Source organism: Lissotriton helveticus, chromosome 7 (genome assembly GCF_964261635.1).
Source record: "Lissotriton helveticus chromosome 7, aLisHel1.1, whole genome shotgun sequence".
Classification (NCBI taxonomy): Eukaryota; Metazoa; Chordata; class Amphibia; order Caudata; family Salamandridae; genus Lissotriton; species Lissotriton helveticus.
In genome coordinates, this window is record NC_136068.1 from 514647099 (window position 1) to 514674652 (window position 27554).

Sequence of the window (27554 nt, forward strand, 5' to 3'; positions counted from 1 at the left end):
TCGGGACGAGATCAAAAGCAGACCGCAGGTCCACGAAGGCTGCGTATAGGTTGCCTCTGCCCAAAAAAACCGTTTTTCAATAAAGAAGCATGAACTGATAGGCCTGGTCCAAGGTGCTCACGTGGGCTCTAAAGCCCGCTTGGAGGGGAGTTAGAATATTAAAATCCTCAATCCATTCCTGGATTCTTACAAGGACCAGGCGTGCTACAATTTTTTGTACCGCATCTATAAGGCTGATCGGCCGATAGTTGGAAGGAACCGACCGATCACCTTTCTTATAGATCGGCAAGATTTCAGCACCAGCCCAGGATTCAGGAATTTTAACACCAGTAGCTAATGCATTAGCCAAATGGACTAAATACGGTACCCACAGGTCATGATCGTGATGGAATAGATCAGCCGGAATGCAGTCGGGACCAGGGGCCTTACCCCTAGGGATCGACTTCAGGACTAATTCAACGTCCCTAGCTGAAAAAATAAGGGGCTCAATCGAAAGAGGCCAACAGATGTTATCATGAGTATCAACGCCACACCTAAATTGATTTTCAAAATATAGTACCCATTGTTGTTGGTCCACCGATGCTGGGCTTGGGCGATCATCATGTACCATGCCCCATTTAAGTAAGTGCCAGAATCATTGTAAATTGCGAGAGCCACATGCTTCAGATAATGCTAACCATCGATCTTCATCCCATGTGGCCTTAGCAGAATGTTTGGCAGCATTAAAAGCCTTCCTACAAGACCTAACAAGAGCCAAGTCCTTAAGTTTGAGGGCTTTAAACAATTCTGCATGGGTCCTGCGACACTCTTGATCAAACCAACTAGAGGTTTTCTTATTCCCACTACTACCCTTTTTGGATACCGACTTAACAAATAGATCTTTTAAAGATATAAACAATCTGGAGTGCGTATCCGTAATCAATATGTTTACCTCCTCCTGTGAGTCACAATTGGAGATTACAGCCAAAGAGTTAGTAAGCATGGATCTAATTGCTTTTCGAGCTTCCATATCAACAGAGACCTTAGGCCAGCGAACCCTCCGCATATCGTTGGTAAGGACAACTGCCTCCTGTACTAAATTAGACAAGCAATTAGCCGACCTCAAAAAGCTACGATCCCTTAAGTCCACCACCAATGGATCATGGTCACTTTCTGGGCGTGACTTTACTACCATGTCCACTACTCTAGGCCATAGTTTCACATCCAGTAAAACGTAGTCAATACGGCTGCTGTATCGTCCATTACAAAAGGTATGTTTGCCCAACCTGTCAGAGCGCACTCTACCGTTTAAGGCACGTAGTCCCAGGTCCAGACATAACCCTTTAATAAAAGTAGCCGATTTAGACCATTTTTTGATAGGTGTTAAATCAAGTTGGGGTATCCCCCAAGCCATGTCCTCCGACTCTGTTAGGAGACCCTCATCTACACTCAGCGGTTCAAAACAGGTGTTAAAATCACCCATTATAATCAAGTGACCCTCAGTGGGAACTTCACTTAGGTAAGCATCCAAGCAGAGAAGGGCGGGGGACAGCCTACCACCCTGGGTACTCCTGGCATATACATTAATCACCATAATATTTAACCCACTGGTAGACTTAATACTGACCATTAATATGTCAGGGCTGTCTATATAAACTTCCTTAGCTGACACGCCCTCAGATTGGCGAACCCAAACTGACAAGCCACCCATAGCTCTACCTCTTTTCCCTCTAGTTGCGGATTTGCTAAAATTCAAATAGCCAGTGAGGAACAAAGGGAGAAGCGCCCAGGTTTCCTGGAAGGACCAAACGTCGCCTTGACGAATAAAGTTGGTCCAATCAGGGATACACAGGCGCGACTCCAGACCTGCAATGTTCCAGGAGCCCAAAATGGTACTATTTCTACCCCTACCGGCACTGGCATTATCTATGACAGGGGAAGATGCTTCGTCCTTCCTGAGAGCAATACTATCGTCAATTATGGCAATTCCAGTTACATTCTCAGTAAGGATACCAGGAAACCCACCCTGGGTACCCAAGCCCTTTTTAATACTCTCAACTGTTTGAACAGATGGGAGCTCTGTTTCCAATAAAAACACCTTATCTATGGGCACACACAAGTGTTTGGAGCCCCTCTCATTTCCGGGGGCTGGCCGAGTTTTTAAATTTTCTATATAGTTAGAAGAATCAGCCATAATGTCTGCTGAGCCCATACAATCGATATAATCCTCCATAACCCCAGGTTTGATAGCTGGTCAATCGTTATAAGCCAACTCCGATAAAGGGTCGTAGAGATTCCTCAACGGAATACTCCAAAACTCGTTGGCCTGATTATGCTTACTCGTGTTGTTACGGGCAGGCAGGAAACCATGGGGCTGGTTGCGATGTGAAAAGGCTGGTGTAGAGGGAAAACCCACAAACTGAGGCTTGGGGTCAGCCCAGAATGGGGTATGTGATGAGCCATTGTAACTAGATTGCACATAGGAATGAAACAGGGCTTCCGGGTTAATTAGTGGTCCATAAATACTTGGTGTAAAATTAGACCATCTTAGGGGCTGGGGTGGATTCTTAGGATGATGGTGACCAGGAGGTTTAAGGAGAGTCTCAGGATAGAAATAACTAAGATTCCTCGTTGAGATCCCTCCCTCGTTGTTACCCACATACCAGTCTGTTAAATAGGGAGCCACTCTATGGTCTCTAAAGTTGATAATCACCGTGTCACCCTCTATATCCTTAGGACGTAAACCCACCCACTTGCATCTCCTGACTGAAACTATATACCCATTAAGATGGGCAGCATCATTGACGTCTCCGGATGTCACATTTATATTTGATGCCTCCCTACAGTCGCAAGAGTTTTTGCAGTATGAATTTGTTCATCCTGCGCCTTTGGCTATGCGGCCTTTGGAGGATTTCATTTGCATCATATACACTGATGGTTCGGCGCAAATTGCGCATGGGTTTAAGCACGCATACATTTCAGCTAACGCAATTGTGGTAGGTGCCATGGTTAACGATGAGTTCAAGTCCCGGGTCGTGCACACTCAGACTTTAGGCGACTGCACCGCACAATTGGCAGAGCTTTGTGCTCTGATGCTTGCATTGGACTACGCTGATCCTAGTGTGACGACTCTTATTGTGAGTGATTCTTACTACTGTGTCCAGTCTTACAATGAAAACCTGTTCTTTTGGATTCAGAAGGATTTTCGTGATTCAAAGGGTAGCACAACAAAGCATAAAATGATCTGGGTCCGAGTGGCTGAGCTTAAAGAGCAGTTGCCACTCGTGTTTGTAATTCATACTCTAGGTCATCAGCGCGTGGGAGTTCACGCTGTTGGCAATTCATTGGCCGATGAGGCTGCAAAATCAGCAGTATCGACATATTTGGTTGCAGCAGTTACACATTCCAAAGTAAGATTGATGATGATATCTTGGCAGCTGTTGCTGCGACTGAGAAGGGAAGTAAATATCCTAAGGGGTTCCCTTCGAAGTATTCATACCACTTAAGTCCTGATAAAGTTCCTTATGTGAAAATACCTGACGTTGGTGAACGGTCTGTTCCCAGCGTGGACCGCAGGCCAGCGCTGATTACTGCAGCCCATGAAGGTGTTGCGTCTGCACATGCGGGCGGTTCGGCTACTGTATCTCAGCTACAACGTTTCTGGTGGCGGGGACTGTACAAACAGACGCGTGATTATGTCCTTCAATGTGACATTTGCCAGCAGATTAAGCCTTCAACTGCTGCGCGTCCGCCCCAGACTCAGTTGTACATTTCTAATAAACCCCTTGGTTGTGTTTAATTAGATCACTGTGGCCCTTTTTCTTCTGATACTGCGTATAAGTACATCTTAGTAGCAGTTGATTCATGCACACGCTTTGTGTGGGTGTGGCCTCACCGCAGCGCTGATTCACGAACTGTCATAAGAGACTTGCGTGTCTTTGTAGGGATTTTTGCCTGTGGTACCTTCCATTCAGATCAGGATACGGCTTTCGCCTCTAAGGCGAATAAGGATGCCATGACTTTGTTGGAGGTCCAAGTAAAGTTTTCGTCTCCATACAGACCTGAGAGTAATAGTGTTGTGGAAGGAATGAACCGAGATTTAAAGCAGTCTTTGACAGCTAGAGTTATAGGCACTGGCAGGAACTGGCTGGCGCACCTCAATAGCGTGCAGCGTGCTCTAAAAAATTTCCCTAGAAGGTCTCTGGGTGGGCGGACCCCATACGAAATGCTCTTTGGTATCAAGATGTTTGTACCGGACCTTGACGGTCTAGACCAGGCGGCTGTTGCTGCCTCCTTTGACGTAGATGAACATTGCAATGTTTTACAGAATCTACAAGAGACAAGAGACAGTCTTGCAAAATAACATTTGCCCTCCACCTCGGATGATGCGTTGCAGATCCCGGTAGTTGGCTGGCTACCCCAAGTTGGAGAACTGGTTCGAGAGAAGATCGAAAACAAGAAAGAATTTGGTCCCTCTTATCGAGCTCCAGTTCAGTGCTTGGTGTGAAGGGCACAAGAACAGTCATTTTACCACCACTTCCAGGTCGTAAGGAAAACAGGTATATCTCCATTGACAATGTCAAGATACAAAGAGTGGCCGATTCTTCTTAGTATGACACCGGCAGTCTCATGTCCTTCGATTGTGAGAAATTCTGTTTTGGCCCTGGCTTCTAATCCAGTGCCTGATGTTGCCCTCGAGATGCCTGCAATTTCTCTTCCTTTATTGAGTACACTGCCTGGTACTCAACTTGATGAAACTGAATACACGTACCCAACTGACTTATCGATGCCTGACTTGCAAACTCACTGCGCTACAGAATCCAGATTTTCATTTGACACTGATTCACAAACATCGAAGAAACTTTCAAAGGTCTCTGTTTTGGCTAAATTGTTTTTAAAAAAAATTTTGATTCCCCCTTGGACCTACATTTGGTTGGTGCTCTTTTCAAATTACCTTTTCATGTCAATTGGCTTTGTGGTGTATTTTTTTCGACTTGTCAATGGACACTATGTTGAGGAGAGAACATGCATTCGACATATAAAGGGAACATTGGCTCCCCATTCCTCATCACACAGATTGAAGAGAGACTTGGCTTTTGTTAACATCACTGCTTGGCCTGTTTTAGATGGGATAGTGTGGGATGCTGTTCGTTTTCAAATTCATGGGCTCACTGAGGTTATAAATGTCCCTAATGTGCCTTGAGTTTCTATGGGGGATGTAGTTAAACAAAATATACGTTCTGATGATTGGGATATTCAGGCTTTAGAAGCTTTGTTTTCTGATTTGAAATATTATGCTGCCTTTGATGCTGAAGATTTGTATTTAGAATCTGCTAATTACGGTGATTTATATTGTTTCCAACATTTTGGCAATCACTACCTGCATAAAACTAATACCAGGAGGAACACTGTAAATCATACACAATGGGAGCATTGTCCAGCTCCTATACAAGGCAGTTCTGCTTCCTTTTTTAAAAGGTTCTCTTATTTTACTGATTTTAATCAGTCTAATCCCAATGCATTTTATTTTAAAATGACCAAAAATCCACATCCAAAGTTAGACTTACCGATACTAAATTATTGTATTCGAAGTCCTTTCTAGATCAGTTGGCTGTAGGTGGCTACGAGTTGTGGAAGGATACAATTGACCTTAAATCAGTTTGGGGTTCTAAAAGCTGGCAAGTGCAAGGCACTGAGGCTTTGCACCGTGCATGCCTCATCCCGAACCACATGTTGTTCTTGAATTCTACAATTTCACAGACAACATGCTTTGGATTGGCTACTACTGAAAAATTAAATGCTCCTTCTTTTCCTGAATTAGAAGAATATTCCGGTTGGAATAATGTTACTAAATTTTCAATCAGAGAGTTACAAACTCCGTTGCTAAATTCTTCTTTTAACATATCCAGTTTGGATCCTAAGGGTTGGTTGATCTGGCACAGAAGTGCTGATTCTTGCCAGCATCGTTTTCTGGGTTTGGCTCAAGGCTTTACACAGGTCAGTGTGGATCCCTGTTTTGAAAGTGGCCATTCTGTTACTAGCTATTCTGTAGGCAAATTATGTCAGAATTGGCTCAAACATTCCACTTTGGCGTCAGTTAAGCTGCATTTATCTAAACTGACTGACGATGTTGATCTGAATGATTTTATAATGGGCCCGGCAGATCTAAAAGATGGATATATGCTATTTACAACAAAGTCTGGAAAACTTCCCAGATTAAGGCGGCTACCCGTATTAGAGCTATAGATCAGGCTAATTTAGAAAAAGTGCTAGCAGTTGTAGATAACAGCATTAATACGCTTTCTTCCCGCATTTACACGTTAGACAATATTGTATCGTCTGTTGTTGATATTGTGCAGGATGAAGTGTCTGTTTTGTACCATGGTCAAAATCAATTGCGTTCCATCGTGCAGTTTGCATGGACTTTGCAAACCTTGAAAGCTGGCAAAGTGCCATGGCATTGCATGAACACCTCATCATTATTTGCCCCGTTTAATTTGACTGACAAGCAGCGTTTACTGTCAATGAAAGATGCCTCCTTTTCTATGTTACCCATTGAAAGGTTAGAACCATTACCGTTTTCAGTGGCAGATGCCAATTCAGCAACGTGGCTTATCCACGGGTTAATAACTCTCCCATTCCCTCTGTTCAAGTTTGATGGGTGTGTAAAGTACTTTGATATTGGTAGATATGAACCTCTTGGAAGTGCTTATCTCCATGAAGCTTGGTCGCTTCCATTTACCTACAAATGCCTTAGGGAGGGTAAAGAAGTTTATTTGAATGGTGAAGATTGCACTGAAACACCAGATCACTCATTGATGTGCAGACATATCCAATTGCATGGCTCTTGTAACCAGAATGAGCCGAATTTGGCCTGTATTTTGAAAGGTACACCAGTGCCGGCAATCGTGCCCACATTCACATTACTGGCAAACGGGAGTTATTTACTTTTAAACAACGAGGATTGCTGTGGGCTATTGAAAGGCATTGCTTATGTAGTTACCATCAGTGAGCGTGTGGTTTGCTGTAAGAATGTAATGTATCCACCCCTGCATGGGAAGCTTGATGTTTTCATCTGGCCCACGATTCTGACCTTGAAAGCAGAGTTCAACAAGATGAGTCGCATAAGAGCTCTATTGTCCCAGAAAGAAGTTGCCCTCACATCTGCTCGTGAGACATTTGTCCTTCATGTGGCTAACACCCGCACAGAGGTGCATGCTTTATTAAATACTGACTTGCCCTTGCATTTCGGTGAATTAATTCACACAATCTTTAATGCATCCTCCACAACGGGGCTGGCGCACTTTTTTAAAGTTGTTAGCAGTGGCCTTGTGACTTCGTTTCAAACTATATTCCCTGCTTTCTTTCATTCGATCTTTTCCAGCCTATTTGGTGGATTTCCCTTACTACTGGCTCTAGCTGCAGGCATTCTTTTGCTGTTTTGTTTAATTCAAAATGGATGCACGTCATGTGTTTCTAGACGAGCTGTCACGTCTGGCGCTGTTTCGCAACAGAATGCTTGAGTACTATGGAGCGCTGCCTCTCGCAACCTTAAGTGCAGCTTATGGATTATCGTTTCGGTTTTCCTACTTTACATGTGTCCAACCCGTCTTTCATTGCCTGAGTTGCGATTTCGACTGGGCTCTGGATTTGTGTCTCTGCAATACGGTGTCTCCCGATGTGGATTATAATCAGCTTATGAGCCCCTTAGTTGCTCATGAATTGCTTTGTTCTGACGGAGGGTTTATGGCCTTTGCAGCGATGCTTGGAATACTGGGTCGTTGGAATGTGTTTGCAACGGCGCAAGATTTCTTGGCACACAGCTTCATTGAGAACCCACCGAGTTGTCCTCTGATGGTGCTAGAGGCTCCGGTAATTGAAGAACATGTCTGTTCTTTCCCACTGTTGAATTGGATGGCTGAACTGTTTTCGGATGAGAACAGTGACTTCCTATTGGAGGCTGTTGCTGCATATTTTGCATATTCAATGTTAGGATGAGGAGTGTCATCGGTCCGCTCTCCCATAACCGAGGTCATTTATTGGACATCGAACATTTTTTTATTATTGTTATTCTTTTTTCCCAGCCTTTATGAGAAAAAAAATCTGCCCCAGGCCTATTGACTTTGCTATGGCAAATGACTAAAATTTGCTTGACTATGAGAATTTTAAAAGACAAAAAAAAAATATTTTTATTTTTTTACCTTGTGCAAATTTGAGCTGACTGTCGTTCTTGAACTCTGCATTCAAAAAATGTGCCCCTTATCTTATCTTATCTTATCTTATCCTATCTTATCTTATTCGTGCTCGGATCAAGGGAGGGTGTCATATAGAGAGGCGTTGCCTTCCAACTGTGTTAAGTTAGCATGAGCTTATTAGAAGTTTAAACGCCATTTTTCCTTTCTGCTGCTTCTGCACACAGCACATATTGTTATTAGAGCTTTGAGTCTTGTAGAATATTTTGCTTCACTCAAGAATAATATGTTTTCCTATTGTATCAGCCTTGCTTGGTAAGCTATGTCTGAACAGTGAGTGCCGAGGCCTTCAAGATTATTTCAACACAGTGGTTGTTGTGAGGTCTGATCAGCGCACGTCCTAGACATAACACATATGCAGCTGCGGCCAACTCTGGCTTTTGGCGCGTTTTAATACTGCACTGCGCAGACCATGCACACACACTTGATGAATATTCACATGTAGAGAGCTGGTGGAAGATGATGTGATCCCTTTCCAGTAAGATCAGAGGTATGGGGCCGCCCTTCTAAAACCCATAGAGACCTTCTTTAGATATAATATAGTATACTAGCAAGGGAGGGTAAGACTTAGGTGCCATTTAGCCTTCTTCCCTTTAGCATTTTAACATGCTTTCTCCCTTTGTATTTTATGGACTAGTAACTATGCTGATAACCTTGTTGCTTATAAATAATAAATACATGCAGAAATTTTCACATTTCAGCTTCATTTTTTCACAAAACCTAAAATAAATATGGATAAATACAGGTAAAATTAGCAAAAAATAAATATGGATAAATACAGATGGAAATGACAAAAATATAAATACCATAAAACCCGGAGCCCTACTTATAATATGTTTGCTTGTATTAGCTAAGATACTGCACCTGAGAACACTGCATTAGAAATAAACATTTCAAACTTGCACGTGTCTTCATTTACTTCTCGTTTTGGATTGGTATGTTAGTATAACGAAAGATTGTTCATGTGTTCCACGTTACCTGAGGTGTTCTAAGTCTATGTTCTGGGTTGTCTAATCATTGGGGGTATGGAAGAACCATTGATACACTTATTGCTAGTCTGGTAGGGGATTTTGGATACTGAGGTGAGTTTTGGCACACCCTAATTCACTGAGGTTCTAGGTCTCTATGCACAGTTCTGTGTAGGAGCAGAATCCATGCGACAGTAATGTTTTTACCATGATGCATTGGGGCAAATTGAGTGCTTGGATGCGAAGCAGTGTGCCTCCACCCTCCTTCTGCTGGGGGATATTAGTTTTGTTAACAGCTTTGTAAAGTGATCAGTCAGTTTAATACAACCAATGTTTACAATGTGCATATAGCTGCAGTTGTTACCAACTTGTGAAAGAATGAATTATTTTCTGCATCCCCAGGGTGAGCCCGGAGCACCACTTGTCTGCAACATGAAGGGCACCTGGTTCCTTGTGGGCATTGCCAGTCCATTCATCGAGGATTGCGGTGTCCCAAACGCACCACCTGTATTCACAGAGGTGGCTGCCTATGCCAACTGGATCCAGAGCAAGATGCCAAAGGCACCTTTCCCCCTCCAGAGGATATCTGTGGTCAGCCACAAACAACATGATGTGTTACGATGCAACCCCAACCAGTCACCACCAGGTAACTAACCACATGTTTTCAGCATCCTGTCTGGCCTGAGCCACAAATGCACACTGCAACACTCATGTTTCCCTTAAACGTCAGTACGATTCAAAAAACATAATGACGTTAGCAAAAGACCCTCTTTCCCTGGCCATCTTCATTTGAAAGGTAATTTTGATGTGCTCACCCCAGGAAGCTCATGTTCATTTTAAGGAACTGGGAATGGGGTTTTCCCTCCCTACTAGATTCAAAATAGCTAGCCAGTGCTCACTTAAGCTTGCAGGAAGCAATCAGAGCTGGGACAAATCTAGGTGGATGTAGTGCACCTCTTCTGTCGTTTAATGAGTAACCTTGTGAAATCTGAGTCACATGGAGATTCTCTTCAATAGCAATTTTAATTCCCTATGGCCATCACCACACCAGTTCCCTGGACGCTCAGTTTCAGAATGGCCATATTCTGAGTATTGAGTACTCAAGAGGGATCACCTTGGTGCATAACCACTCTCCTCCAAAGAGCTTGTGTCCAAGCAATGTAATGCAAAATAGTTGAGCAAATGGTTTTTCATTATTGTTACCAGAATTTACATTCAGAGAGGCAGATTTACAAGCCCCTTGCAACACTTTTGCATCGCTGTTGCGTCACTTTTTGTGACGCAGCGGCGGCGTACACAAAGCGCCACATTGCGGTCCATTTACAACGAGACGCATCTAGGGAGATGTGTCATGTTGTAAAGACCTGCACCACATTATACCTGTGTTAGGTATAATTTATGCAGGGTGGGCGTTCCCGCGCAAAAAGCCATGTAGAACTGACACAGTGAAATTTACAACATTTTACTGCGTCACTCTACGCCTTCACTGCGTCAAAATCCCTACGCCTGCTGGGACCAGGCGTAAGGAATGATGCAAGGCTTCTTGAATGGGATTCACCTATCTGTTGTGGCACAGTACTGAAATTGTGTCACTTTCATGAGCAACTCCAGCAATGCTTCTTTTTTGTGCCAACAGATGCGTCAGAATTTCTGACGCATCTATTAATCCTTGCGCCATGGAGCACTGTATTCTAAATACAGAGCATATATGGTGGCACAAGGACATTTGGCGCTGGTGCAAGGAAACTGATGCATCTATGCAGATGTGTCAGTTCTTTGTAAATGAGGCCCAGAATGTTTAGACTCACTAGTGACCCCTATGTCTACTTTTTAAGTGCTGCGCCGAGAAGTTGAAATGAATTGTCTTGCATCTTGCATTTCCTTTGATTTGCGATATTACTGAGTAATATCACTAATATTACAATTTTATGGACCCCCGATATTTTCAGACCAGTGTGATTCATAGTACCCACAACTGTCAAGAAGTATCATGTCAAAAAGGATTCCATCATTCGAATTTTGCCATCTTGATTGGGCGTCTAAACCCAATTGAGTTTACAGCTTTTAAGCATTTTAACCCACATTATTGTTTTACAACATTGTTAAATAAAAGTGAGATATGACTATGTTTACTCAGCCTCATAAAACAATGGTAATGCATCCGAAAGATTTGAATTGGTAGAAAAAAGATTGGTCTTTTTTTTAATTTGAATATTTTAGTTTAAAACTTTAAGGGCCAGGGGCCAGATGTAGGTCGGTCGGTAACGGCCGAAAATCGGTATTTTCGGCCGTTACCGAGCGGTATTCAAGAATTGGTAGGTAGGGGCATTATTTTACAGAATCGGTAAATTTACCGATTCGGTAAATTTACCGATTCTGTAAAATACCGAATCGGTATTTTTACCGATTCGGTAATTCCCAGATGTAGGTGGGACTCTTCTGAGTCCCAAAGGCCCTACAAATTCGGTATTTTAACACACAATCCAATTGGGTGTTAAAATACCGAATTCAGGTGTGCATGCACATGTGTGCATGCACACCTAGCCATGTGACAGACAGACATGCCCTTAGGGCATGTCTGTGTGCCACATGGCGCACATGCCTATTTTTGGGGTGCCAGAGGGTGTCAAAGTGACACCCCCTGCACCCTTGCCAAATTCGATATTTACCGATTCTGTAATTACAGAATCGGTATTGCCCATTGATTCCTATGGGCTTCAAGGCCCATAGGAATCAATGGGCAATACCGATTCGGTATTTACAGATTTGGTAAATACCGAATCTTAAAGATTCGGTATTTACAGAATCTGTAATACCTACATCTCCCCCCTTCATATTTACCGACTCTTAAATACCGAATCGGTAAAATTCGGCATTTAAGAGTCGGTAAATATGATTTACCTACATCTGGCCCCAGATGTAGCAAAATCAGAAATACCGACTCTTAATTACCAAATTTTACCGATTCGGTAATTAAGAGTAGGTATTTCAAATGTAGGTACCAATTCGGTAAATTTTACCGAATCTGTAAAATTCGGTATTTACCGATTCGGTAAATACCGAATCAGTATTTGATATTGAATCCTATGGGCTTCAAGGCCCATAGGATTCAATATCAAATACTGATTCGGTATTTACCGAATCGGTAAATACCGAATTTTGCAAGGGTGCAGGGGGTGTCACTTTGACACCCTCTGGCATCCCTGTTTTAGGCTTGTGTGCGATGTGGCACACATACATGCCCTAAGGGCATGTATGTGTGCCACATGGCACAGGTGTACATGCACAGATGTGCATGTACACCTGAATCGGTATTTTACCATGCAATTGTATTGCATGGTAAAATACCGATTTTCAAAGCCCTGTGTCAATGTTAAAAGTGGCACCTACATACCAAACATGCATTTTTGGTAATTTTACCGACCGGTATATTTACCGATTCGGTAAAATAGACAGATTCGGTATTTTTACCGATTCTGTCATTTTACCGATTCGGTAAAATTACCGATTCGGTAAAATTACCGAAAATGCATGTTTTTATCCCCCTACATCTCCATGGCCATTTACCGGTCGGTAACGGCCGTATTTGGCCGTTACCGGCCGGTAAATGGCCAAAATCTCCCACCTACATCTGGCCCTTAATTTCCGTAAGACCCTAAGGAAAAAATAAAATTGGATAACAGATTTTTATACATTATTATTAATATATTTATATATTATTATAATATATTTATATATTTATATCAGTCATATTGTTTGCTGTGAGGGTCCGATATCATGAATCTACCAGCAACACCTATCGTCTCGAGTTTCCGTAATTATGAACAGAGTGATGTGTATAACCAGACAGTGAAATGGGGAAAAGGGAGTAAGAATGAAACCCAGAATAAAGCTCACTGTCCGAGACTTATTCTGTTTTTAGGGACAGCACAGCTATGCTTTGATGGTATGGTTCTTGGTTAGATGTGAAGAGCTGTAAGACACAGGGCAGGTCAGTACAGATACCATCTGATTTTAAAATACATGTAGCAACTTAAACAAGGCTTATCGGTTCGAGTAGAGGATGATGGAGCAACAAGCCTTGAGCCTTCCAGAAAGCAGCAGACACACCCAGGAAATATGTTACTAAAAAAAGGGTATAAAAGACAAATAAACATCAGTAAAAACCTACGGAGTAGACTAAGGATGGAAAGGAATCAAGAGGGAGAAAACAGCAGTGTCGGGAGAAAAATGGCTGCAAACTATAGCAAGGAACAGAAAAGCAAATGAAACCATGCAATTGGTTGCCAGTGACATAACTAAAGTCCAAGGGAGTCAATAGGGCTCTACCTTGCAGGAAGCTAGCTCGCTAGATAGCATACCAAAATGAGATGCACTGTGCAGAGTCCAGGAATCCTTTATTAGTGTATAGGGGATTGCTCTAATAATCCCAAGGTGCTATATTTGTGCTAGTGTGATAGAGCAGCCTTGGGCATATCAGAGGGAAAGTGTTAGGTATCTATTGTACACACAGAGTCAATAAATGTCACACACTCAATAAGGAAATCCAACACCAATTTAGGAAAATAAAAAAGATTGTAGTGGAGCTGAGCCTTGCATTCATACAGTGTTAAGTTAGCATGAGCTTATTAGAAGTTTAAACGCCATTTTACCTTTTGCTGTCTTTTGCACACGGCACACACGTTAGCTATTGTTTAGAGTTAGGCTGAGTGATTTGCTTCACATGAGAATAATTTGTTTTTCTACATTGCTAGACTTGCTTCGTAAGCTTAGTCTGCACAGTGAGTGCCGAGGCCTTCAAGGTTATATCAACACTGTAGCTGTTGTTCGAACTGATCAGCGCATGTTCTAGCCATAACATATATGCAGCTGTGGCAGATACTGGCGCCTTTAACAATGCACTGTGTAGGCATGATTGAACACACTTGGAGAACATTCGTATGCGGAGCGCTTGTGCAGAACTCAATGTGATTCACTCCTGCTAATCTTTGAGGTATGGGGTCGCCTATGCAAGCCTAAGAGACCTTCTTTAGTTATAAAATAACCTACTATCAGGGGAGGGTGAAATATAGGTATATATTTAACCTGTTTCCATTTAGCAATATAACATGCTTTTTCCCTTTGTATTTTTATGGAATCGTAACTATGCTGACAATCTTCTTTCTTATCATATGTTTGCTTGTATTAGCTAAGATGCTGCACCTGAGATCACGGTGTTAAAATAAATATTTTAAACTTGCACATTTCTCCCTTTACTCCCTGTTCTGGACTGATATGAGAGTATAACAAAAGGTAACCTTAGTCGCATGTTCTGGGTTGTCTAATCATTGGTAACTTTGATATAGGACGAAGAGCTGATGAGACAATGATGCTAGTCTGGTAGGGGATTTTGGGTACTGAGGTGAGTTTTTGGCACACCCTAACTCACTGAGGTCCTGAGTCTCTGTGCACAGTTCTGTGTCTGAGCAGAATACCTGCAGCATGGCGCCCTAACAGTGGTGGTCTTATTTCATGACGCTTGAGTAGTGCTTATATCAGTCCTTACGCCTTCACTATTGTTTCCAGTTAACGGTAGTGACGGATAAACCTACCTATAGTTACATAGGTCTTTTCAAGCTTGAATCTTTAAAAATGGTTTCCTTTAGAATTACTACCCAGTTGTGCTACATTGTTTTGCATTGTATCTGGCCTGTCTGTGTCGTTATGGGTGAAGTTGGCATACCGCAGCATAGTCGCATTGCAGTCTGCAATCATTTGCAGGCTTATAATGTCATCTTGGAGGGCATGGCGGTTATTTTGGTGGTGAGTGCTGAGATAGCTTAACCGTTTGATATTTTCTACTCATGGGTGATATTTCCTGCAGTGAATATGGATACTCAGGTGTTTCACACTTATACTCAAACAGCCATGCCCGTGGAATATGTTCCCTATAGGACACAGGAAATTCCAATTTCTGCATGGCAGCACCGTGTTTGGTTTAATGGCGCACTTCCCCACAGTTTAACGGTGATTAGATTAGGTCCTTTGTCCATTCCAGGCACTTCTTGGCCTGTTTTGGCTGGATTTACCCTGCATCCTCGTGCGGGTTAAGTCCCCGTTGCTGAACTGAGGCTCCTGTATACCTCCACAATAGGAGTTATTAGGGCTTTGGTTCAAAATGTTACCCGCAATTTCCAGGGCTGGGCCCCTGGTGTGGTGGCACTTCCAGCTTGACCCAGCGGGATGAAGCTTAGTCCCGTTATGGTTAATGCGGTTATGGGCAAGCGTCCCCAGGATAAGGATGATGTGCCTTTCTGGCTTGCCGAGAAATTTGACCAGCTGGAGGCAGTTTTTCCTAATTCGAGACCTGTAGAAAAACACAGGATTCTTACAATTAGTTTGCCCAAGGACTTGGTACCGGAAGCCGGTGACTGCGATTCATGGGATAGGATCTTTGCGGCAGTGTACACGAGGTGCTTCGGCACTCCGTCAATGTCTGTCCTTCCGACGGTCATTAGCGTGTTCAGGATGAGCACGGACCTGAGGCAGCGGTTGAATTGGGAATGAGACTCGTTGGCACATTCATGTATTTTCCGATCTTGTCCTTTCTAATATAATGGGAGATGCAGTAAACTTCCAAGTGTCTAATGCTTTGCGCGATGTCCCCGATGCGATAAACCCCGACAGTTACCAAGAATTATTACGGCGGCTTATAAGACCATAGGCCATAACAGTTTAGGTGTCAAGCCCTTTTCTACTAAAGATAAAAAACAAACTCAGGGGTTGAAGTCTGAGAAAGACGATCAACCCAAAGCTCCAAAGCAAAATTGGAAAAAAACAAGAAACAGGGAAAACAACAACAGAAACAGGAGTCCCGTCCCGTGCCACCAGTACCTGCGTCTACTGAGCACTCTTATGACTTGCGCGACCGCCCTACGATTAAGTCACCTGATCGTTTTCAGGTTCCTGATCAACGTTCTCCTTGTTCTTTACAGGACACATCGGCCTTATCGACCGGTGGTGGAGGCGGCGGCCGAGGACGGGGTGGCCAGCAGAGTCGCGACCAGCCCCGCCAGAAAGACGGAAAAGGCAAGCAGGACGATTCTTCGCAGAAAAAACCCCAGTTTCAGAGAAAGAAAGCTGCCGTTACAGATAGTGAGAACGCAGCTTTGGAATCAGACATGGGCACTGACTCTGTTGGACAGTGCGGTGGAGATTACTATTGGTCGAGAGGCCCTCCGTCCACTACTGAAGGTGACAGCAACGGATAAATTCGTTGTTGTTGAGACAGCTGACACTAGAGTAGCTCCCCCTGATAGGCTTTTTGAAATTGACCTTTTAATTGAAGGTGACATACAACGTACCATAAAAGGGGTATTTTGGGAAAATCTCACAACTACGTATGACATTTTGTTAGCGGAGGCTGACTGGCCCCCACCCTTTGTTCTCGCAGCTCCGAGAGGGGAGGAGTTAATCCTCCCTAGTTTCGCGCACACTGTGTCGAAGGAGCATGCCCTGAATTTTGCAGAAGAGTGGTCCTTGTGCCTGCTTTGTACCGTACTCACTGTAGTTGGGATAAATTCTCCCCCCAACATGAGATTGCCTTGCGGTCTATGCCACAGCCTCAACTTCAATATCCCATGCGGCGTGAAGCGAAAGCTTCGGTCGCAGAAATCCTTGAACAATTGGAATATCAAGGTGTGATTGAAGATTGTGTGTCTCCGATGAATAACCTGCTTTTTACTGTGACCAGGCCTGATGGTTATTACTGTTTGGTATTGGATTACCGGCATCTAAACTCGCATTGCCATACCTGTGCAGTACAGAATACCCACGACTCTGCCCTGGTGGATGGTCTTGTGCGTAAAAGGTTTAAAACCACACTTGACATATCTAATGTTTTTTTTGTCCACAACCTTTCTGGTTAAGTAGTCAATGGACCGCTTTTACCAGTGGTGGCACACAGAAAAAATGTAAACGTTTAAATATGGGCTATAAGAATAGTCCAGGTGTGTTTTGCTGCCTGTATAGTTTCTCTTTTAGAGAGAATCGACCCAGATGCGTGTTCGTATGTGGATGACATTTATCTCACAAACGACGAGATGTGGGCGCATCTGGGCCGTGTTGACCGCATAATTTGTAATTTTGCGGACTTCGGTTACAAATTTAGCTTTGCAAAGTCACATATTGTTGTTCCTGGGCTATGAGCTCAACAATGTAGGACGAGGATTGGCTCCTCACTTCTTGGAGAAGTGCTCTCAACTTCACGCTCCTACAACACTGAAAAAATTGCAATCCTTGCTGGGATTTTTTAATTTCGGGCGTACATACATTCCTGAATATGCCCAGCGTATCAAGCCATTATATGCTTTGATAAACCCAACTTTTACCAAATCGTGCTGGCTGCCTGAACATTCAGCCATTTTGCAATCTTTTCAGGCTGATCTTCTAGAATCTAAATTCTTACTGACTCGTGATAACCACACCAACCTGGTGATGAGAATCGTCCCTGGGGCGGTGGATTTCATGTACCTTACTATCTGAAAGAAACAGGTTAGTGTTAGATTTCTTACCTTAGAATATCCCCAGGCGTCAGTCTGGATCCAGAAAGTTTTGCGTAGCAGTACCCCTGCGCATCGGTAGGCATCGCACACGCCAGTTCCGGGTGGACAACCAGCTCTTTGTTGGTTACGTGGGTGCGAAGAAGTGACGGGCGGTGCACAAAGGACCATCTCTCTGTGGGTCGTGTTGTGCATCAAGGTCTGCTACTTATTTGCTAGAAAGGAGCCCCCTGTTGGGTTCAGGGCCCATTCCACTCGGACCACAGCGGTTACTACTGCCCTGGGTCAGGGAGTCCCCCTGCAGGACATCTGCCAGGCAGCTATGTGGGATTCGCTGCACACGTTTGCTAGACACTACTGCCAAGGACAGCCAAGTCCGGAGAGATGGCTTTTTCGGCCGTTCCGTTCTCCAGGACTTTCTGGTGTGATCTTGGTTCGCAGACCCACCACCGGGGTTGGTATTGTTGGGGTATCTATTCTAAGGTAAGGAATCTAACACTAACCTGTTTCTTTCAGATGCACAAGTTACTTACCTTCGGTAATGATATATCTGTTAGAAACTGTAGTTAGTGTTCGATTCCTTACCGCCCCACCCATCCTCCCCGTTCTGCGAACCGATATCTAGGTTTAAGGACATCCCTTTCAGGGCCCTAGTTTTATGGCACCAGTGTTGGTCTCTGGCATGGCTCTGCGTTACTGGTGCGGAAAGCTATGTACAAGAACTGACGTCAGCGTGCGAGGGCATCATCTAAGTACTCCTATGATGTCATCCCAGCGACCACGACGCTGACGACGGACGCGGAGCCGCAGACGACGCCTAGCGACGCACAGGTGTAATGCTACGCAAAACTTTCCGGATCCAGTCTGATGCCTGGGGATATTCTAAGGTAAGGAATCTAACACTAAATACTGTTTCTTACAGATAAATCGTTACCGAAGGTAAGTAACTTGTGCCTTAACGAAGGTGACACAGTACCTATCGCTTACAAGTCACACTTGTACACTTCGGCTGAAATGCGGTTTTCCACTGTGGAAAAAGTTTTGACAGCAGTGCAAATGGCGATTCTGAAGGAACGCGCACTGTTGCAGGGAAAATGCATGTTGGTTGTCACACTGCATCCTGCCTTAGAGGCAGTGACAAAAGCCAGTGTACCGAATTATAAAGCTGTGCACCCACGGTGGATACAATGGGCGACATCATTGACGTCTCCGGATGTCACGTTCATTTTTGACGCCTCCTTACAGTCGCATGAGTTTTTGCAGTATGAATGTGTTCATCCTGCCCCTTTGACTATGCGCCCTTTGGAGGATTTCCATTGTATCATTTACACTGATGGTTCAGCGCAAGTCGCGCATGGGTCTAAGCATGCATGCATCTCAGCTTGCGCAATTGTAGTTGGTACCATGGTGGATGAAGAATTCAAGTCTGATGTCGTACATACACAGACATTAGGGGACTGTACCGCCCAATTAGCAGAGCTCCGTGCTCTGATGCTTGCATTGGAGTACGCAGATCCTGGTGTGACTACTCTTATTGTGAGTGACTCTTACTACTGTGTCCAGTCTTACAATGACAATCTGTTCTATCGTGACTCCAAAGGTAGCACAATAAAAAATAAAATGATCTGGGTTCGAGTGGCTGAACTTAAAGAACAACTGCCATTCGTGTATGTAATTCATACTCTTGGTCATCAGCGTGTGGGAGTTCACGTTGTTGTTAATAGTCCGGCCGATGAGGCCACGAAGACAGCAGTTTTGACATATTTGGTTGCAGCAGTTACACGTTCCAAAAGTAAGATTGATGATGATATCTTGGCAGCCATTGCCGCTACTGAGAAGGGAAGTAAATATTCTATTGGATTTCCTTCAAAGTATTCTTATAATTTAAGTCCTGATAAAGTTCCTTATGTGAAAATACCACACGTTGGTGACAGATTGATTCCCAACGCAGACCGCAGGTCAACACTGATTAGAGCTGCCCACGAGGGTGTAGCGTCCGTACATGCGGGTGTTTCGGCTACTGTATCTCAGCTACAACGGCGTTTTTGGTGGCGGGGACCATATAAACAGACGCGAGATTATGTCCTTCAATGTGACATTTGTCATCAGATCAAACCCTCAACTGCTACGCATCCGCCCCAGACACAGTTGTACATTTCTAATAAACCACTTGGTTGTGTTTATTTGGATCACTGCGGTCCTTTTTCTTCAGATACTGCGTATAAGTACATCTTAGTTGCAGTTGATTCTTGCACGCGCATTGTATCGGTGTGGCCCCACTGAAGTGCTGATTCACAAACTGTCATAAGGGATTTGCGTGTCTTTGTGGGAATTTTTGCGTGTGGCACCTTCCATTCGGACCAGGGTCCAGCGTTTGCCTCTAAGGCGTACAAGAATGCCATGAGTTCATTGGGGGTCCAGGTCAAATTTTCGTCTCCATACTGGCCTGAGGGTAATAGTGTTGTGGAGCGGATGAACCGTGACTTAAAGCAATCCTTCACAGCTACAGTTATAGGTACTGGCCTAGACTGGCTAGCCCATCTCGATGGCGTACAGCGTGAGCTTAATAATCTCCCTAGAAGGTCTCTGGGTGGGCGGACCCCATACGAGATGCTCTTTGGTATCAAAATGTTTGTCCCGGTCCTTGAAGGTCTAGACCAGGTGGCTGCAACTGCCCCCTTTGACGTAGATGAACATTGTAATGTTTTACAGACTCTATAAGAGACGAGAGACAGTCTTGCAAAGGAACACAAGTCCTCCACATCTGAAGCTGTGTTGCAGATTCCGGTGGTTGGCTGGGTACCCCGAGCCGCAGAACTGGTCTCAGAGAAGGTCGAGAACAAGGAAGAGTTTGGCCCCTCATATCGAGCTCCAGTTCCTGTACTTGGCGTGCAGGGCAAAAGAACAGTCATTTTACCTCCACTTCCAAGTCGTAAGGAAAAACGGTACATCTCCATTGACAATATAAAATTACACAGAGTGGCCGATTCTTCTTAGTATGACACCGGCAGACTCCTGCCAATCGATACTGAGAAATTCTGTTTTGGCTCCTGCTCCTAACAACAGGCCTGACGTTGCCATCGAGATGCCTACTGTTTCAAGTCCTTTATTGAATACCCCAACTGATGCTCATCTTGATGATACTGAGTATACTTACCCCACAGACTTATCGATGCCCAATTTACAAACCTGTTTGGCAACTGAGTCCAGATTTTCATTTGACACTAACTCTACCACATCGAAGTATCGAAGCCCCAATCGAAAATTTCTGTTTTTGCAGCATGGTTTAAAAAACATTTTTTTATACCCCCTTGGACTTACATCTGGTTGGTGCTTTTTTCAATTATTTTGTTTATGTCAATTGGTTTTGTGGTGTATTTTTTCCGTCTTGTGAAGGGACACTACGTTGAAGAGAGGACTGCTATTCGACTAATTAATGGAACATTGGCACCCCATTCTTCATCACACAGATTGAAAAGGGACCTGACTGTTGTAAATATTACTGCCTGGCCCGTCTTAGATGGGATTGTTAGGGATGCTGTTAAATTTCAGATTCACGGTCCCACAGAGGTTATAAATGTCCAGAACGTACTGAGAGTTTCTATGGGGAATGTGATTAGAACAAATATACGCTCTGATGATTGGGACGTTCAAGCCGTAGAGGCTTTGTTTTCAGATATGAAATATTATGTTGCTTTTGATGCTGAGGGTTTATATTTAGATTCGGCTAATTATGGTGATTTGTTCTGTTATCAACACTATGGAAATCACTACCTGCATAAGGTAAACACAAGGAGGAATATAGTTAATTATACGCAATGGGAACATTGCCCCGCTCCTGTAGAAGGCAGCTCAAGTTCTCTTTTAAAGAGATTCAGTTATTTTACTGATTTTAATCAGTCAAATCCTAATGCATTTTATTTTAAGATGACCGAAAAGACCTCTTCCAAAGTTAGACTTACCCACACAGAATTGTTATATTCCAAGTCCTTTCTTGACCAATTGGCTATTGGGGGCTATGAACTGTGGAAAGAGAATATTGATCCTAAATCTGTTTGGGGTTCTAAAAATTGGCAAGTGCAAGGCACAGAGACCTTGCATTGTGCATGTCTCATCCCGAATCATATGTTATTTTTGAATTCGACTATTTCACAAACCACTTGCTTTAGATTGGCTACTACTAAATAATTAATTGCTCCTTCTTTTCCAGAGCTGGAAGAGTACCCCGATTGGGGTAATAATACCAGTATATCAATCAGGGATTTACAGGCCCTGTTGCTGAATTCTACTTTTAACATATCCAGTTTGGATCCTAAGGGTTGGTTGTTGTGGCACAAAGGTGCAGATTCTTGCCAACATCGTTTTCTGGGTTTGGCCCCTGGCTACACACAGGTGAGGGTGGATCCCAGTTTTGAGAGTGACCATTCTCTAACTACCTATTCCCTAGGCAAGCTGTATCAGAATTGGCGCAAACACTCCACTTTAGTGTCAGTTAAGCTTCATTTGTCTAAATTGACTGAAGATGTTGATCTGAATGACTTTGTCAAGGGCCCTGCTTCCGGCAGATCCAAAAGGTGGATATATGCTATTTACAACAAAGTTTGTAAACTGTCCCAGATTGAGGCTACTTCCCGCCTAAAAGCTATAGATCAAGCAAATTTAGAAAAAGTGCTCGCAGTTGTAGATAACAGCATTAACACCCTTTCTTCCCGCATTTACACATTAGATAATATTGTTTCTTCTGTTGTCGATATTGTGCAAGAAGATGTCTCTGTATTGTACCATGGCCAAAATCAATTGCGTTCCATTATGCAGTTTGCATGGACGTTACAAACGTTAAAGGCAGGGAAGGTGCCTTGGGACTACATGAACACATCCTCATTATTTGCCCCTTTTAATTTGACTGACAAACAGCAGTTTATGTCTATGAAAGATGCAACTTTTTCTATGTTACATATTGAAAAGTTAGAACCATTGCCGTTTTCTGTGGCCGAGACAAATTCTGCTGTGTGGCTCATCCATGGGTTAATAACATTACCTTTTCCTTTGTTCAAATTTGAAGCTTGCATGAAGTACTATGCAATTGGCAGCTATGAACCTCTGGGCACCACTTATCTCCATGAAGGTTGGTCACTACCATTTACCTATAGGTGCCTGAGGGAGGGAAAAGAGGTTTATTTGAATGGTGAAGATTGCACAACAACACCTGATCATTCATTAGTGTGTAGGAATATACAATTGCATGGCTCGGGTAATCAAAATGCGCCTAATTTGGCCTGTGTTTTAAAAAGTACACCGACATCTGCTGTCACACCCACATTCACATTACTAGCAAACAGTATTTATTTACTTTTAAATAATGAAGATTGTTGTGGGATGCTGGCTGGAATTCCTTACATCGTTACGGTCTCCCAACGTGTAGTTTGTTGTAAAACTGTACTGTTTCCGCCTCCACATTTGAAGCTGGATGTTTCCATTTGGCCGTCGATTCCGACCTTGAAAGCAGAGTTCAACAAGATGAGTCAAATAAGAGCTCTTTTGTTCAAGAAAGAAGTCGCCCTTACATCTGCTTGTGAAACATTTGTCCTTCACGTGGCAAACACCCGCACAGAAGTGCATGCGTTATTAAATACGGATCTTCCCCTGCATTTCGGGGAGTTAATTCACACTATCTTTAATGTCTCCCCGACCACAGGGCTGGCTTACTTTTTTAAAGTTGTTTGTAGTGGCCTTGTAACTTCCTTCCAAACTATATTCGGTGTGTTCCCGGCATTTTTTCATTCAAGCTTTTCCAGCCTCTTTGGTGGGTTTCCCTTGATGCTTGCTCTGGTTGCAGGAGTGCTTCTACTAATTTGTTTATTTAAGAATAGATGCACATCCTGTGCCATGAGACAATTTGGCCCGGCTGTTGCTGCCCCGCAACCGAATGCTTTATTACTATGGAGCACTGGCAACATTGAGTGCACCTTATGGATTATCATTTCGATTTTCCTTTTTCACATGCGTCCAGCCTGTCTTTCATTGCCTGAGCTGCGATTTCAAATGGGCTCTGGATTTGTGTCTCTGCAGTACGGTGTCTCCCAATGCAGATTATGATCAACTGATGAGCCCCTTAGTTGCTCATGAATTGCTTTGTTCTGGCAGCGGGATTATGGCCTTGCAGCGATGCATGGAGTCCTGGGACGTTGGAATATTTCTGCAGTGGCGCATGAATTCTTGTCACGCGGTTATATTGAAGTAAACCCGAGTTGTCCTCTGATGGTACTAGAGGCTCCGGTTGTTGAAGAACCTGTACGTTCATTCCCGTTACTAAATTGGATGGCTGAAATGTTTTCAGATAAGAACAACGACTTCCTATTGGAGGCTGTTGCAACGTACTGCGCATTTACACTGTTAGAGTGAGGTGCATTTCCTTCTCTCTCTCTTTCATGACCGAAGTCATATGCTGAACATCGGATTTTTTTATTATCATTTTGCAGGTCTATTGGCTTTACTGTGCCCACTTGTGATAACTAAATTGGTGTATTTTCAAAATTTGGAGTGTGCTTCCATTTTTCCATTATGGCAAATTGAACTTGATTCTATCTCTCAAACTTGAACTCTGCGTTCCTGCTTTGCCCCCATTACTTGTCTGTGCTCCGATCAAGGGAGGGTGTAGTGGGACTGAGCCTTGCATTCATACAGTGTTAAGTTAGTATGAGCTTATTAGAAGTTTAAACGCCATTTTACCTTTTGCTGTCTTTTGCACACGGCACACATGTTAGCTATTGTTTAGAGTTAGGCTGAGTGTTTTGCTTCACATTGCTAGACTTGCTTCGTAAGCTTAGTCTGCACAGTGAGTGCAGAGGCCTTCAAGGTTATATCAACACTGTAGCTGTTTTTTCGAACTGATCAGCGCACGTTCAAGCCATAACATATATGCAGCTGTGGCCAACTCAGATACTGGCGCCTTTAACAATGCACTGTGTAGGCATGATTGAACACACTTGGAGAACATTCGTATGCTGAGAGCTTGTGCAGAACTCGATGTGATTCACTCCTGCTAAACTTTGAGGTAAGGGGTCGCCTATGCAGGCCTAAGAGACCTTCTTTAGTTATAAAATAACCTACTAGCAAGGGAGGGTACAATATAGGTATATATTTAACCTGTTTCTATTTAGCATTATAACATGCTTTCTCCCTTTGTATTTTAGGGAATCGTAACTATGATGACAATCTTATTTCTTATCATATGTCTGCTTGTATTAGCTAAGATGCTGCACCTGAGATCACGGCATTAAAATAAATATTTTAGACTTGCACGTGTCTCCCTTTACTACCTGTTCTGGACTGGAATGAGAGTATAACAAAAGAGTGCTCATGTTTTCCACATTACCTGAGGTAACCTTAGTTGCATGTTCTGGGTTGTCTAATCATTGGTAACTTTGCTACAGGACGAAGAGCTGATGAGACACTGATGCTAGTCTGGTAAGGGATTTTGGGTACTGAGGTGAGTTTTTGGCACACCCTAATTCCCTGATGTCCTGAGTCTCTGTGCACAGTTCTGTGTCTGAGCAGAATCCCTGCAACAAGATGTCTATATTTATTTAGACAACAAGAACTATGAGATTAGGTAAGTACTTTATGAGTTAGCGATTTTCAGACATTTAGAAAATACAGCTGTCAGATTTGAGGTATGAACTTCCAACGTGGTAATGTTATCCTATGGGAGAAAACATACACAGCATAGGGTCACTTGAAAATGACTTACAGGACTGTTTTTCTGGTAGGGGCCAAAGGTCTCAAAAGCACCAGCAGTTTTTGGTTACCTACCCTGGGGTGTCCGGGTGCAGAGGTACTGGTCGCAAGGGTAACCCAAATGCTACTACTGAAGTCTATGGAGAAACCTGTAAGCAGTAAAATGCTGCAAGTGAGGCTTGGGGGGCAAGTCCATCGGAGTCCAATGGTAGGATTTGGGTCTCTGAGGAAAGGGTGCACAATCTGCAGGCTCAGACTTGAGCTGTGGGGCTTGGGTACAGATGTGTTTTGTCCACCAGGTGGCTGTCACTTTTTTTAAAGTTTTAAAATGTACCTTTATCAAGTAAGACAAAGGGAAATAACATATAGCAGGTTCACAATATAATATAATAACAATGTATTGAAGACGTGCACAATATTAAGATAGAACAGAAATATTTTGCAATTATATGTAGAAAACAGGATGAAAAGGGGAGGGAAAAAGAAAATAGGGAGAGCAAAAAATAAAAGCACTTCTCATGTAATGAAATTAGTATAATTATCAACAGTGGTGGAATTATAAAAATCATAGAGTACATATTATCAGTAAAACAAAAAAAGCAACACATATTACAATTAGTATGGAAGCTCCAAGAAGATACTTCATCAGTTAAGGGTTGATGAATGAAAGTCCTTGAAACTGAGGAGTCTAGAAAAATGGTTACTGGAGACCAGAGAGATTTCCATTTGATAGTAAGGGACATTGGGACAGTATAGGCTCTATCTAGTCCATGAGTATAACAAACACCATACCACCATGCTTGAAAGGAGATCTGCAGAGCATTCTTCCAATTTTTAGTAATCTCTTGAAATGCAACAGCAATTAATAGGTCTGCAATTGTTTTTTGTATTTAATTAAATATATTTTTTATTTTTAAACAATCACACAACAGAAGACAGTAGCAATCATCTCAATCGGCAAATGCTTACAGTTGACATGTCTTACATATATCAGGACATTCACTTTTCTACTTTTAGCTTACATTCGAGTATAAATATCTCACTTTGATAAACCCCCCCATCCCCAAGGCCGGAACATATTGTTGCTATGTTCACTCCTGATACATCTTCGAGTAGGCGGCCTTTGCTGACCCGCAGACAAAGCATCCCTCTACTCTCGTTCCACTTCCCCCAGATCTTTGTCCATTTGTGCGGGCATCCTCTACCCTCGTAGACTACCCGTTCTGCTTGCATACACCAGTCAATGTTGTCGTCCCAGTTTTTAAACATAGGACCAGACACCCCCCCCCATTTGCGTGCTATTTTGTGTTTAGCTACCTGAAGCCTAGTGTGGCCCGGAGTTTCTCTCCCATTGTTATGTCCGTTTTTCCCCAGACGTTTAATAAACACCCTTGGGGGATGCCTCCTTACCACAGAACTTCTGTATGTGTGTCACAATCTTGTTCCAGTATTCTCTTATCTTGGGGAAGTCCCACCATAAGTGTCAAAAGGGACAAAGTGCTGAGTCAAGTCTATTCATTTTAACTAATGTGGTGCATGCGTAATAAGTCTCATGAAGTAGTTTCAATTGGATCAGCCTAAAGCGGGACCGTATTGCCACCTCTCGGGGAGACGTGTGTGCATCCAGCCAATACTCGTCATTCATCTTACCCACATCCTCCTCACACCTGGTTCGCAATATCTCCAGTGTTCAAGGGGAATGATTTAATATCTTCCAGTAAGTTAATGAAATTGCCTTCTCATTTAAATAGTCATTGAAGAGCCTATCTTCCAAAGGGGAAGAGGCTGGAAGATCTGCGTCTCTCGGGATGGCTTGTTGCAGTGCGTGTCGTACTTGGAGGTATCGGAAGGTCTCTGAGGGAGCCAACTCGTAGTCTTATTGAAGGTCAGCAAAGGGTCTTATGTTCCCCCCCCCACTCATAGGTTCCATTTGTTGAAGCCCCGTTGGCTCCCCAGTGGACTCAGGCCTCTTGTGTTCCATAATGGCGTAGCTAAAGTTATCTTATCTTTCCACCCCAGCGCTGTTGGCGCTGTGTGCCATATATTAATCGTAGTTGATGATGGAGTGATAAGTGGTG

The 27554-nt window shown here is 43.3% G+C and overlaps 1 protein-coding gene across 1 annotated transcript in view; it reads left to right on the forward strand.

The window, feature by feature from the left end:
- LOC144766850 (polyserase-2-like) overlaps window positions 1-27554 on the forward strand; it is a 1745029-nt gene that overhangs the window by 1467591 nt on the left and 249884 nt on the right. The window contains exon 12 of the mRNA XM_078650565.1: window positions 9602-9845. Coding sequence (XP_078506691.1) covers window positions 9602-9845 — 244 coding nt within the window. The remainder of the gene's footprint in view (window positions 1-9601; window positions 9846-27554) is intronic.